The 13,875-nt window shown below is 37.5% G+C and overlaps 1 protein-coding gene across 1 annotated transcript in view; it reads left to right on the top strand.

The window, feature by feature from the left end:
* The window catches only part of zmat4a (zinc finger, matrin-type 4a), a 79,696-nt gene extending 67,359 nt beyond the window's left edge, over positions 1-12,337 (top strand). Inside the window, exon 7 of the mRNA XM_048990973.1 lies at positions 10,823-12,337. Coding sequence (XP_048846930.1) covers positions 10,823-10,850 — 28 coding nt within the window. The 3' untranslated portion in view covers positions 10,851-12,337. The remainder of the gene's footprint in view (positions 1-10,822) is intronic.
* The last annotated feature ends 1,538 nt before the right edge of the window (positions 12,338-13,875 follow it).

Below are 13,875 nucleotides of genomic sequence, written 5' to 3'. Positions count from 1 at the left end.
AAATAATTGATTGGGTACTGGACATGCCGCACAGCTGTAAATAGGCTATAGATAAAACAAGATTGATCCATTTCATGCTGTTCTAGCCTGCGTATTGGCGTATAAGCTTGGTTTGAGATGGTGAATACCAATGCATTTAAAAATAGTAATTGGTAACTATATCTAAATGAAATAAAAATCGAATTTTCATGTTTACAGTGATAATCATGTATACTTACTAAAGCACCTTGAGGACGCTTGCCACCTAACTGTTCAGCTTTGGTCTCCGAGGAAAGGTAACTGACCTGGTGCTGTGCACAATGGTTTCTTTATTAATTTGTATGTCTGCAGTGCTACAGCAAACTGGTTCACTGGATGCAGAATTGGAAACTCAGCCCATGTTTTTTCATGTGGGCCTTTCAAAATGAAGGTGGTTTCTCAGAATCAACTGCATTTGAGGCTTCAAAAAACATCAAAAGAAAGAATGAAGATGAGTGAGTGCATTTGGTACTGCTTTTGCAGTTATTTATTTAAACTTATTGACCGAATAGAATTTTCATTTATTTAGGGTGATTTTGTTGTAAAATAAAGCAAATGAAAAATAAAGCAAATAAAATGTTCTTCTTTCTCAGTCTGTGCATTAGTGTAGTGGATTAACCGCCGACACAAGTAGGGAAAAGTGCCGTATGAATAATTCAGCACCCAATAAGTGAGTGGCTGTCACAGAGGCCGCCGAAGTGAAGCCAGTTTTGTATGCTTCACATTATTGATGTCAGTCTCTCTAAGCAAATACACTGAATTGGTCTTGACTGTAATATATTTACGTGAAATCCCACCTATGATGAAACAGAACTTATTTTATCCTGCTACAGGAATGAGCTGCGCTTTTGTTTTCATTTATAAATTAAGAATATGATATGATCAGATAGTCACATGACCAAAGAAATCTATGCTTAAAATACTTCCAATAAGACAGATAATGTTAATAGCCTGGTTGTGCTCACTGAAATGTTCATAGCCTTTATGAAATCATGTGTGGATTGTAAATTACACATAGATTCGCTCTAACAGTTTTACACACTGATGTGTAAAGCGGAGACAGTGAAGGGAAAAAGAAACATATAATAAAACTGCTGGTGCAGCAGTACAGCAGTGCATGGCTCTTTGATTCTGGAAATGGCAGTGATAGCACTGCGAAATGTTAGATGTCATTATCTGAACTGGGAGACGGCTTTTTTGCACAAATAGAAGGGCAAGGGCAAGGGCCAGTCCTGTGGGCCTCTCTTTGCATGCTGTAAAGATTTATTTCTGCTATTGTCGTATTGCCAACTTTCTGCCCTGTACTGGAAGTCACATGTTGTTTCAGGAGTAGAGCTCTTGACCAGCATTAACAGGCCGCACTGTGAAGATCTCTAAATGAATGTATACCACTAAATACTGTACTGCAGTGTGTGTTTGTGTGTATATAGTATGTCAAAGAAGAGACTGTGCATTGTTGCTACATTCCCCTGTAAGTTACACAACAGTATCAGATGACAACTCTTATATAAAAATGTCAGTAGTTTTTTGACACTAGATACTTCTCACAGACAAATCGTGGGACAGAGCTAATGTTCGCTTGTCCCCTTGTGTTATGCACGCTGCGCTTCTCGCTGTGCACCAGCTGCTGCAGTTTTTCCCATAATTCCTCTACATGAGAGAGCCCCTGGCAGGGTGCATCATGCCCCTGATAACATGCAAGCAGCCGGTCTGCCCGGAGGTCCGCTCTGTGTACTGTACGTGTGTCTTATTTCAATCCACACTGCTTCTGATGGGTGTATTTAGGTAAATTCCTGCTTTAATCCATTTGAAATTCTGCTGAACTCCCGGATGCTGTATCTTGCACAATCAATAGGAAATCCTCGTTCTCTCTGAGGTGTACAGAACTGCCACATTATTCTGACAAGATGTAGCTGCGGAGGTGTTTGATCAATACATCACCAATGGGAAATGCTCTGCACAGGGACTTTTCTTCCAAATGGCATTTGTCACAAGAGCTGGATCCTCGTACATTATATTTACTTAAAGTAACTGGAACTCGTCTGGCAATTTAGTACTTTTTAAGTATCTGTGCCCATATCTGGTACATAGTAGTACTGTTCATCTCAAGGTGATCTTGAAACAATGTGATAAATGAATTCCTTGGAAGGTAACATAATCTAGGGTTCATCTCACATGTTACGAAATTGTGCTACCTAGACTGAAATACAAAAAGACAAAAGGAAATCCACTGTGATCTCGATCCCAGAGGCCACGGTAAACATATTGTTACACGGTGGCATTGATGCATTCCTGGTTTTACTGTGGACTTTGGAAATACATTGTACAAACATTTATACAAAGTTTATTTACCTTAATGTTGATTAGCACCAATGGTAAAATAATTTGCTTTTGTACCACTTGAAATGGACGGTCAGTATCTGTGAGCTGAGAACAGACAAAAGCTTCTTCTCTCGAAGTGATGCAATTTATTTCACCTTTATTTGAATGTAAAAGCCTGTGAGACAGTGAGTGCTTTCATTTTCCTGATTAAAAGGGATGGGAGGGTGATGGAGGAGTGAACAGCTTGTGGGAGTCGACTTCTCCTCAATCAATAAGAAAAATATTGCAGAAAGACATACTATTAGCAGCACCCTGTTCCACGAACCAATTACCTCTGAAAATGCCACCATCTGACGTTGTAATCGCTTTGGGCAAGTTTATGATTTTAGGCTAACATTAATTGACTAGTTTTCTTCTGGAGTCCAAATGTGTCCAAGCGGCATCTCACCTGAATGTTTTTTTTCCCTGAAAATCCATATATATAAACAAACAATAGTACACTTATTTTCATGGTAATGTATGAGTTTGAGTATACGTTTTACTCAGTGTTGGCCAAACACAAATTTAATTATCCATATTATTTCACATTATGTCTTAGCTTCTTCATCACACTTTGTTCAGGGAGATTTTTAGTAATTAAGACATACAAACATATTCTTCCACAGAATGGGCACCAATATATTTATTTTAAAGTCAACATTTCGATCCTGCACTGGACCTTTATTAGGTCCGGCAGGAAAGGTGAAAATTACGTGTAACAGCAGTTTAATACATGTATTATTATAAGCTAACGAAACAGTCATCCGATGTCTGGTTCACAGACTAATTCACAAATAAGCATCTTTTGTGTATTTTATGGGTTTTTGGTTTTATGAAACCACCCCCACATATTGTATGATCTCCAACAAATTTCTAACAACACTTTGGTCTTATGATGGATTTTCAACTGCTTTGGCAGGAAAAGGTGAAAATTACAAAAAAAAAATCAACACAATAGTTTCTTGCCTGGAAAAAAAATATCAGATTTTCCATGTTCAGTACAAAAAAAACAGTATTTCTGGTTGACTGAAAATCGTTTATAACTGGTTGATCATTGAACATCTGGCATACAGATAAGCCCTCAATCATGATTCTAAACAACCCACAGCCAGAGAACTTTGATTGCTGAAAAGCAGGGCTGTGTGTTTCTGGCTGATTTAACTCGATTTTCTGTAGGATTAACAGAAATGTAAAGTGCCCTTGCATGTTTGCTTGACATTCATGTTTATGTTGTGGCATCCTTGTCCATCTGTATACATTATACATGTATATAAGTTGAAGAGGTATAATTTATGCATCCATCTGTCCATTCAAAGAAACTTAATATAATAATACTAAATGTACTTATAAATCTATATTTTCCTCCACATGCAGCGTCCTCTCGTCCATGTATTGTGTGTACAATGGAAATGCACATGTATCACTACAGTCAGCTCCGGTGTCTCTATAGTGTGGGAGACAAAACCTAATTCATTCTTTTTTTCTTTCTGTGTCACTGGTAGCATGTTGCCCTGGGACATGTGACATAATGCTGTGGATGTGCCTGAAGGGAGCCCCCCCCCCACTGCAGGCTGTTTGCTCTCTCTCTGCAGCCACATGCAGGGAGTTTAAGTTCATCTGTAAGCCTAGCAATCCTGAACGCTCATAGCTACTGAACCCCAGTAGCACATGTCTTGCGGCTTGAGCAGGGCGTGGGTGCTGTGATGTGAGATGACTTCTGCTGGCATCTTTTTGATTTTCCACCCAATTCTTTTTACTTCTTTTTCAATACAATTTGCAGAGGTGCTTTTATAATGATGCCAAACCCCTTTAATCTGTGTTTCTTTTATGCATCCATCTATTGATACATGTATGCATTTACAGTATGCATGCATGCATGAATGCGTGCATACATGCATGTGTGCATACATACAGTATTGTACATGCATGCGTACATACATACACTTCTCCTGGTTATAGTTACAGGGTCCAGATTACTTTTTCAAATTATGAGACATTTAATGGGATGTTTAAAAATTATTTTATTTTAGTCAACTTCGGTTATAAGATTCTACAGTTAAGAATGATTTTTTTTAGAAGCTCGAAACTTCTGAGACAGGGAAATGTTATCAATGACCTGTCTAAGCTCAAATTTCCCAAGTGAAAGACTCACCTCTGATTTCATGCTATTTCGCACTTTTTGAGTTGCTGCCATGGAATTGCTTTATTACTGAGAAATTCATCCTTGGTGATAATGCAGAATATAAAAGGATCTAGATTGCCTTTTCTTTGATCACTTTGTAATCATTACCTGAATTTCTATGAAGAAAGTGAATTTCTGATGAGGAGACTTTTTTATAAGCAATGAACTCATCTATTTCTTTGGCAGAACAGAAGCGTAACTTTTCAGATTGAAATGAATGATGTTCATCTCAGTAAAGCTGCATACCCTTCCAGTATTATTTAATTTGTTTTTACAGGCCCTCACTCAGCCACATACGTTTCTGAGTATCACACTGTGAATCAGTTGAATATTGTTCTGCAAAACAAGAACTCCGGCAAAGGTGGTGGGAATACAGTAAATCCATAATTCAGACATTTTTAATAGTACTAGCAAAATTCAAATATCCATAACAACCCGTTTGGTGAACTGTACCGCAGCCACCAGTTGAGGTGTAGAATTTTAAGGGATTTTGGCTGGAAAATAGCAGTTACATTGATGAATTTCAGTCCCATTGATAAATAAAGATATGAATAACTGGATTGGTCAGCTTAACATGCTATTTATCTGGCTTTTGGATTGTTTATTGAAAGCCTTGTTTCTTCGGAGGGAATTTGTAATTATTGTTAAGCAAGCAATTCTTTTTTTTCTGCTATAATATAAATCTCTGTCCATCCCGTCATCTTCCAAGTGCTTTTCCTAGTGAAAAATACAGTTTGCAACTGCACAATGCTTATTGTAGTTGCTGTATAATTCAAACTCCAACTTACACTATTTACAGTACTCTAACAAATTATATTTATACATTATATAATTTTATGTGATCCAAATCATTTTCAGGATTGTTTTTGGCATAAGCATCATCTGTGACTTGCGGCGATCTTTAACTCTTTAACTGCTCATGGCCAACTCACATATAACCAAAGCTGTGAATGTCAAACACTCGAATGTGAAGGGGATACCGTATGTCCACGCAGCCAACATGATAGCTGTGACACATGACAGTTTTCATTATTTTTTTAGGCTAGCATAATCTCTGATGGAAAAATCAGATCGACTTCTAACCCTCCCCCGCCCCCGATATTCCATCTGGTATTTTTTGCCTTGTATCAGCCAGATCTTGACAGTGGGTATCGGACCAGCACCTTCTCTACCTGTTATATTAAAACTTTGAGTTAAATACCATGGTGCATAATAACAAACGCATTCAATACTTTCTGACAGTCATGAAAACATTTCAGTGGTTCATCAGCTCTAGGTACAGTGCAGTACCGTATGTAATTGCTTTTATAATAACTGTTATGATGTACTGAATTATTATGTTTAAGATGTCTTAGTGTATTTCAAAGTCTTTCTTAAACATTTTATATCCATAAAAAGGTCAAATATAGTTGGTATATTAAGAAAAACATTTGACTAAGTGACGATAAATAATAATTATATGTACCTGTTCCAACTTACTTGATTTATACATAGGGAACAGATCTCGTTTGCAAGCTGGGGACTGCCCGTATTTATACCTTTTGATCTCACTTTACATAGAAAAGTATTTCATATCAATTGACACGTGGAATCTTCAGTTTGATGTAATTAAAATGGTTCCTGGGGTTGTAATCCGTTGCAAAGTCATCTCTGTATATCTGAAAAGAGGTGAATAAAAGGTAATTTGGGAAGATCACCACATGCAGTGCAACGTCCAAGGGCTGCCTGAATAAACACATTGAGGCTTGTGGAGGAAGCACTTTGCAGGCATAAATCTGGAGTCTATAACAATTGGCAGTCTGGAAGTCAGCAGGAAAGGTCCCAGGGTTATCTCAGCAATTGATTCTGAAGTTGCATTGGAAGGGCAATCTACAGCGCTGATCTCTCACACATAGTGCAGCTTTAAGACAAATGACTACAACTTGAGTGTTTGAGTAATTGAGGTAATGACAATCTGTGGACCCACTATCTCCTTAAAGGACTCTGAAGAGTGTATTTTCTATATGAATGCATTTGTACTTGAAATGCTGAGTAGTGTTTCATGATTCATCTGTTTTAAAGAGTTACAGTAAGTTGTGCCTATCGCTGTCATGTATGAATAGTAAATCATTTGAAGACGTATATGAAATAAACAGCAGAGGCCCATGGACAGAAGTAAGAAAACTAGACAGTGCTTTTGGTAGCTGTACAATTCAAACCTGTTCTGTCAGATTTTTGTTAGCACGTTACTTTGCAGTAATCCTGTTTGTACTGACTCCATATCAACGCTCCTTCTTACCTGTGGTTACCTTTATTGCCGCCCCCTACCACAGTCTGCCAGTCCTTTTTTCCCTTCCTGTCTCCTCTCCATCCCCTTGATCTGCACCCCCTCCTCACCGCAAGCGATTTGCAATTCTTTTGAAAGTATGCCAAAGTCTTCTGGGGATTCCTTTGAGTCATTTTCCAGTTGAAATCCTCCATATGTCAAATGGACCCAGGTGACCAGGAACAGCACTCTGAGTCGTGCCTTTGAAAATTTGACCCAACAAATCCAGCCTCTGTCACGGGGGACCAGATGAGAAGCTCGCTCCCGAGGATTTCTCATTTTATCCTATTGCTTTAATGCATGACCGGATGCCATTCCATCTCAGGGCGCATACACGCAATCACACACTGCAGGCAATTTAGAAATGCCAATTAGCCTTACCGCATGTCAGGACTGTGGGAGGAACAGGGAACACCCAGAGGAGATCTATACAACACAGGGAGAATATGCAAATTCCACACGCAAACAGCAGAGGCTGGTTTCTGGCCTCCGTCCTTCGAGGCGTGAAGCAGCAGTGTCACCTACAGTGCCACTGTGCTTAATTATTGCTTACTGTATTCCAAAATATCAGAATGATCACGTTACAGTTGCTATTTCCGCAGTGCATATCCCATTTTAAACAGTAGCTTTTCAGGCTATAAGCTACTTATGATTAAAAGTAGCTAAGAGACAGCCAAGCTACTATTTTAATCAGAGGTGGAGATTTCAGGTCCAGAGAGTACGAATCCAGACCAAGATTTTGTTTCAACCAACCAGATGAGTGCTCTGTGTCTGTGACTCATAGAGGGTTCACCTCTGGTTTTAATATAGTAGCTATAGCAACACTACAAGCTACAAAGAAAAAACATCGGAAATGTAGGATATTCTTATATCAAATTAATTATAAAATTCTGAAACATGATAAACAAAAAAAGTTATATGAAATATATATATATAATATATATTTTTTTTTAACAGTGTAATGTCATCACAATAAGGTCACAACCAAGGGTACTTGGGGGGAGGTTACAAAAAAAAACTATAGATTTTGAGAATCTGTCCAATAACCAAAGTGCCCATATCCATCCCTAGAATAGTCAATCAAAAAATACTTGGTAGCTGAAAATACCTGTATTTGTAAAGAAAAATTAGTAATACACGTCGTTATTGAAGTATTAATTAGAAGGACATTATAAAACAAAAAACAACTTATGACCATGACCTGTCAGCCTGTTATTGTATATGCAAAAACTCCAGTGTTTATCTCTTTCCTTTTTCCACCTTTGTATTGTCACAGTGTGTGGCTTCTGTTAATGTGAAAGTACTGTGCCTATGACACACAAAACCTCCCTTGTCTGATACTCCCAAAGCCAACTGTTGAGTGTTTAATTGTGTCAGTATTCTTCTCAGCATATGGTTAATCAGAGCACATCTGCTGAGGCTGAAAGGACTTCTTCAATTTCCCTAACCCATGTATCAGTTACTAGGGTGAACAAGGGATCTCAAAGGGACTGTCAGCGGTCAAAGGGTTTGTAGCAGTCTTGATCCCGCTGGAAGAGCTCTGTTTAAGCAGCGCTCTGTATTTTTTAAACACAGGCTATCTGTTACCTAATTATAATTACATTAGGTAGGTTTACAAGCATTGTCTTTAGTTTTCGTATGATTCCATGAGGTTGAACGCTTAATTATTAAATATCATTAAGCAACCCAGTCATCAAATAAAACAAGTATAGTTCTGTGGCTTTGAATATGCAGTTTGCTAAATATGTTGGCAGATTCTGTCATTTACATTTGTTTATTTAGCTGACTCCTTTATCTAACGTAATGGGCAAATGAAGCAGATAGTATATCACAAACACAAGGCTGTTAAGAGGGAACTGCGATGCAACTCTTGTTAGGCTGAGCTTCCAGTGAATGAACAGTAACATGTATGAGATATTCATGACACATGCCATGCTATTTAGATCACAAAAAGATGTTCATGTGAATAACACCAAGAATATTTATCAGCAACTAAGTTTTAAGTGCAAAATACAACACACTATATACTGTATATATATATATATATATATATATAATTTGCATGTTCTCCCCATGTCATCGTGGGGTTTCCTCCGGGTACTCCGGTTTCCCCCCACAGTCCAAAAACATGCTGAGGCTAATTGGAGTTACTTAATTGCTCGTAGGTGTGCATGTGTGAGTGAATGGTATGTGAGTGTGCCCTGAGATGGGCTGGCCCCCCCATCCTGGGTTGTTCCCTGCCTCATGCCCATTGCTTCTGGGATAGGCTCTGGACCCCCCACGACCAAGTTGGATAAGCGGTTTGGAAAATGGATGGATGGATATATATGTAAATATTTTTTGTTATTTAAAAAAGTAAGTAAATATGGACCCTCACACAATAATATTATCACTATTAGAGAAAAAAACTTTATTGATCCCATAGAGAAATTGCTTATGTTACAACTGCACACACAGACAGACACTATTAGACACAATGAACAGGACGGAATTATCAACATTGAAACCAAATTGATTTTTGGTCAGATTTTCAATATTGAAAAATTGATGATGGCAAAACCTTGATTCAATGTTGATATAAAGTGAAAGATTGAAGATCAACGTTGTTTAAACCATTTTGTTTGATATGGAATCAATGTCATTTTATCATATGTGCACTACCTGGGATGTTATCAATCAGAATTACTTACTGCAAGAAAAACTTCTTGAGTAGCTGATTTATGGATTAATTTTCATGTGCCATTTTGAATAGAGAAGATAATGCAGTACAACTTTATTTCTAACATTGTCATAATCGTTTTCAAGTTTACACTTGGTGGGTGTCTGTGCTGAAAAAAAAGTAAGACCATTTCAATGGACTGACACTGGGGAGAATTAGTGGTAGGACAAGGTTGTTTCAGGTGTTCCCAGGAGAAAAGGATCGTAATATGGCATACACTGTAATCTGCATTTTTCATTCAAGGTCTGGTAAAGTCAATTAATCTTGTTAAATTAAGATATTACTCTTTAAATTTCATTTGCATACATCAATATGTCAGATGGGAGACATCAAAGAATATCAGTTGTCACAGTGGCCCTACATAATTTCAGTTAAATGCCAGGCTTGTTTAATCCTCTGTTCTACTGAGAGAATGCCCTTTGTTTGATACTGTGTCCTTTGTTTACCAGTGTGTGCATCTAAAGTCTTTCAAGTGTAAAAAGATACATAAAAAAGAGAGTGTTGCTTTGTGAAATGGTGTTTCAGTTCCTCACTAACTCCCCAAACTCCAGCCCCCTTAAACTAGTAATTGCAGATGGACACAGCAGTGCGTTGACCTCACACTGCAAATGCTGATTGGTTTCTAGACTCTAATTCAACAAAGATCCCCTGTAGCAAAGAGGGAAATCCACTCAGCTTCTTCATTTCGTGTGTTTACTACTTTCATTGAACCGGGGTCAGATCCACAGGTCACCTTCCAGCTTGAATGCATCTTGGCGGTCTGAAGTGTGCCTCCACCCAGGAGCACAAACACTCTGAAGTGTCTTCCTGTTTAGCCAACATCACGTAGTATCCCTGCCAATACTGCCTAATGAAGTGAAGGCAAATGTAAGCTTCTCAGCCAGCAAATGCACCAGCTTAGTTAACCTATGAACCAGAAAAAAGATTCTGGCCAGTAGATCAAGCATTGCATGATCTTTTTTTGGGTTGCATGGGCAGTTACGGGGGAGACCAGGACTGAGTGTCCACAGAGTCCACAGAGCGAGCTGGCAGTCACATCCATGTACAACGTTTGGGTCCCCGCAGTTTCTCTCTTCCAGATGGCTCTGGATGCATAAAATAGACTTTCTTATATGAGGTGTTAATCTGTCCATATTCTCGAGCAATATCGTCCCATTACAGCTTCCTTTAATAGTGTCTTTGGATCTGGTCAAGGTTCATCTGAGGTAATTCTTCTCTTTCTCTCTTTCTCTTCCAGCTTAAAGAATCAGTTGTGCATCCAGTGAATCTTCACAAGAACCACAGATTTGGATTGATGTCACACGACTTTTGGTTGGCTTGCCTTCCCACCTCCTCTCTCCCACTCGTACCTTTTCTTTTCCTCCTCTCCGTTTGTGTTCATTGTCAGCATAGGAAGTTGCTGGATGTTTTTATTTTTCCCCCCCTGAGAAATCTCACCTTTTGACACAGAGCAGACACTGATGCCAAGATTGCAAGAATGTCAAGCCCTCAGACTCACTGGCTTAGCTGGAGACTTTGCGATGGGTCCTTAATATACCACTGCAGGAGTACAGTCGTGGGACTTTATGCGGACAGTCTTATTTAACAGGATGGTGTGCTGATATTATTATCATTGGTATTCTTGTTATTAGTGTTAGAATACTTATTATGTCTTTGACAGTATATGTTTTTGGTCTTTAAAACATGAGGAACAGGTTAGCAATAATTATTCAACATCAGTATGTTTTTTGGAAAATGTTTTTAAAGAGTGGATTTATGAACTGTTTAAAGTAATTCAAATAATGTGTAACAGACTCAGCTACTTAACGCCCAAAATTCTGTTGTCATGAAAGACTTGTGGGGAAGATTACTATATTTTATCTTGCACAATGTTCTGTTCTGATCATTCTTTTGTATGCTTATTTTGCCCACAATAATTTGTAGTAAACTGAAGCAGAAAGTTCAAGAACAACTATGCCAGTTTTACAGCATTTTCTGTGGACTGTCCTCAGTTTCCTTAGCCATGTGTTTGGACGTGACAGTGGCGATGACCTTGTAATCTCAGGGAGGCCCTTGCTGATGATATTGTTAAGTTGTCCAGGATTTTTCTTGTGTTTAGTCACTTTACAGACCTTAGGTCTTTCCACGTCTGGTGATACCAGAATTAACTATTGGAGTTGTCATCTAAGCCCCCACGAAGTTGCAGAACAGAATCATATGACAACATACCAAAAGGAGGAGCCCTAAGAGATACTCCAGCAGGGAATTTTCCTAGATGTTTAGAGTTTTTTCTTCCCTGCAGAATTGTAGCAGGCAGATAGACTTTTCAAAATTGTTTTTGTTGTTAGATCCCTTTTATGGTCTGTATAGTGACTAATGACCTTCTGTTGTCTCATGCAGGGTTGATGAAGGGCTCCCATTTTTAACACATCCCATTTGAATACTTGCAGTATTTTACTAAAGAAATACAGAGGGTTCCTTGGTAAATCTGCAGTAGCACAATCCTAAGCAGTATTGAAATGTATAGTATAACTACCTTATGTGCATTGCTAAGTGAAAATGTAAAAAATATAACCAACAAACACCAACCAGTTTGTTTCTATTGATCAAAATCAAAGCTATTTTATTTTGAAGAGAGACAGAGGGAGAGGGAGATAAATATTACACAGTGGTTATGGCTTATGTTTCAAAGTATGGAATTTTATTTAAAAAAATGAAAATGCATTATCAGGCATTAGTCTTGCTTGCTACTATAGATCATATTCCAATGTAGAAACATACTTTTATATATATATATATATATATATATATATATATATATATATATATATATATATATATATATATAGTGGTACCTTGGTTTGCGAGTATAATTTGTTCTGGAAACGTGCCTGTAATCCAAAGCACTCGTATATCAAAGCGAATTTTCCCATAAGAAATAATGGAAACTCAGATGATTCATTCCACCACCCAAAAATGTTCATATAAAAATGATTAATATGAAATATAAAGTAAAAATACATAAAACAAATGAACCTGCACTTTACCTTTGAAGAGAATTGTGACTGGGACCAAGCATGGGAGACAATCACCCCCAATCCCGCAGCGAGAGAAAGAAAAGTTGTGATCAGGTGACTCTCGGCAGACAATTTTTTCTGGTCTTGTAAAACGCTCGCAGACCAAGTTACTCGCAATCCAAGGTTTTACTGTGTGTGTGTTGTGTGTGTGTGTGTATATATATATATATATATATATATATATATGTATGTATATATATATATATATATATATATATATATATATATATATATATGTATGTATATATATATATATATATATATATATATAATTTTTTCAATACAGATTGGCAGTGATCTATTTAATGAAAAACACATAAAAGCTTGAGATATTAATTTTTATCTCTCATGAAAAGCCATTGTTTGCCATTGACGTTTCCCATTCTGCTCACTTTGTGTCCTGATTCATGTATTGTACTATGACTCAAGACAATAAACAAAAATTATAGATGTTGCTAAAGGCTTGTGCACTGCAGTGGTCTTTTTAACATAGCATATTATTTTCAGAGGGGTGTACACCATTTCGTCCAGGGAGCAAATATTGAACCTGATAAAGGGTATCAACAGATCGTTTAAAAAAAACAAATGAATAAATGAATACACACACATATATGCATATATTCTTTTATACATGTGTATGCTGTTTCTTAGTTATATATATTTTTCTTAGATATATATTTTTCATGAGTGTGTATACTGTGTTATATACTGTATGCATGTACAGTACCAGTCAAACGTTTGGACACGCCAAGCCGCCTACAAAAAGAGTAATAGTGTTGCATTTGATAGCGTTGATATCTATAATTATACAAAATTGTAGAGAAAAGTAGAAATAAGCCTATGTGTGGGTGTGTCCAAACTTTTGAATGGTGTGGCTTATATGTTTTTCAATCAGATGTTATAATAAGCCTCAGCTTTTAAAAAGGAGGAGAATGAGGGATGAATTATGTACACCCATATATCTGCGTGTTTATGTTGTGTTGTGCTGAAAGCTAAACAGCCATTTATTGCAATAGTAAACTGCCATAATGAATACATATTTCTGTTGTTCCTCAGAATGGTCTATCCTCGATGGAGATGGATTCTTCTAATTAACTCAAATGCCTCGACATAAGGCATGAGCCATTAATTCACCTCTAAACTGAAACTATGGTCTCTCAAAGGGAACCGTATCACGCGTGTTCAGCGTGCATGTGTGGATGGATATGTGAGTAGCAATTACTGACCAATCAGA

Source organism: Brienomyrus brachyistius, chromosome 2, assembly GCF_023856365.1.
Source record: "Brienomyrus brachyistius isolate T26 chromosome 2, BBRACH_0.4, whole genome shotgun sequence".
Lineage (NCBI taxonomy): Eukaryota > Metazoa > Chordata > Actinopteri > Osteoglossiformes > Mormyridae > Brienomyrus > Brienomyrus brachyistius.
This window is presented reverse-complemented; position numbering and strand designations above follow the sequence as displayed.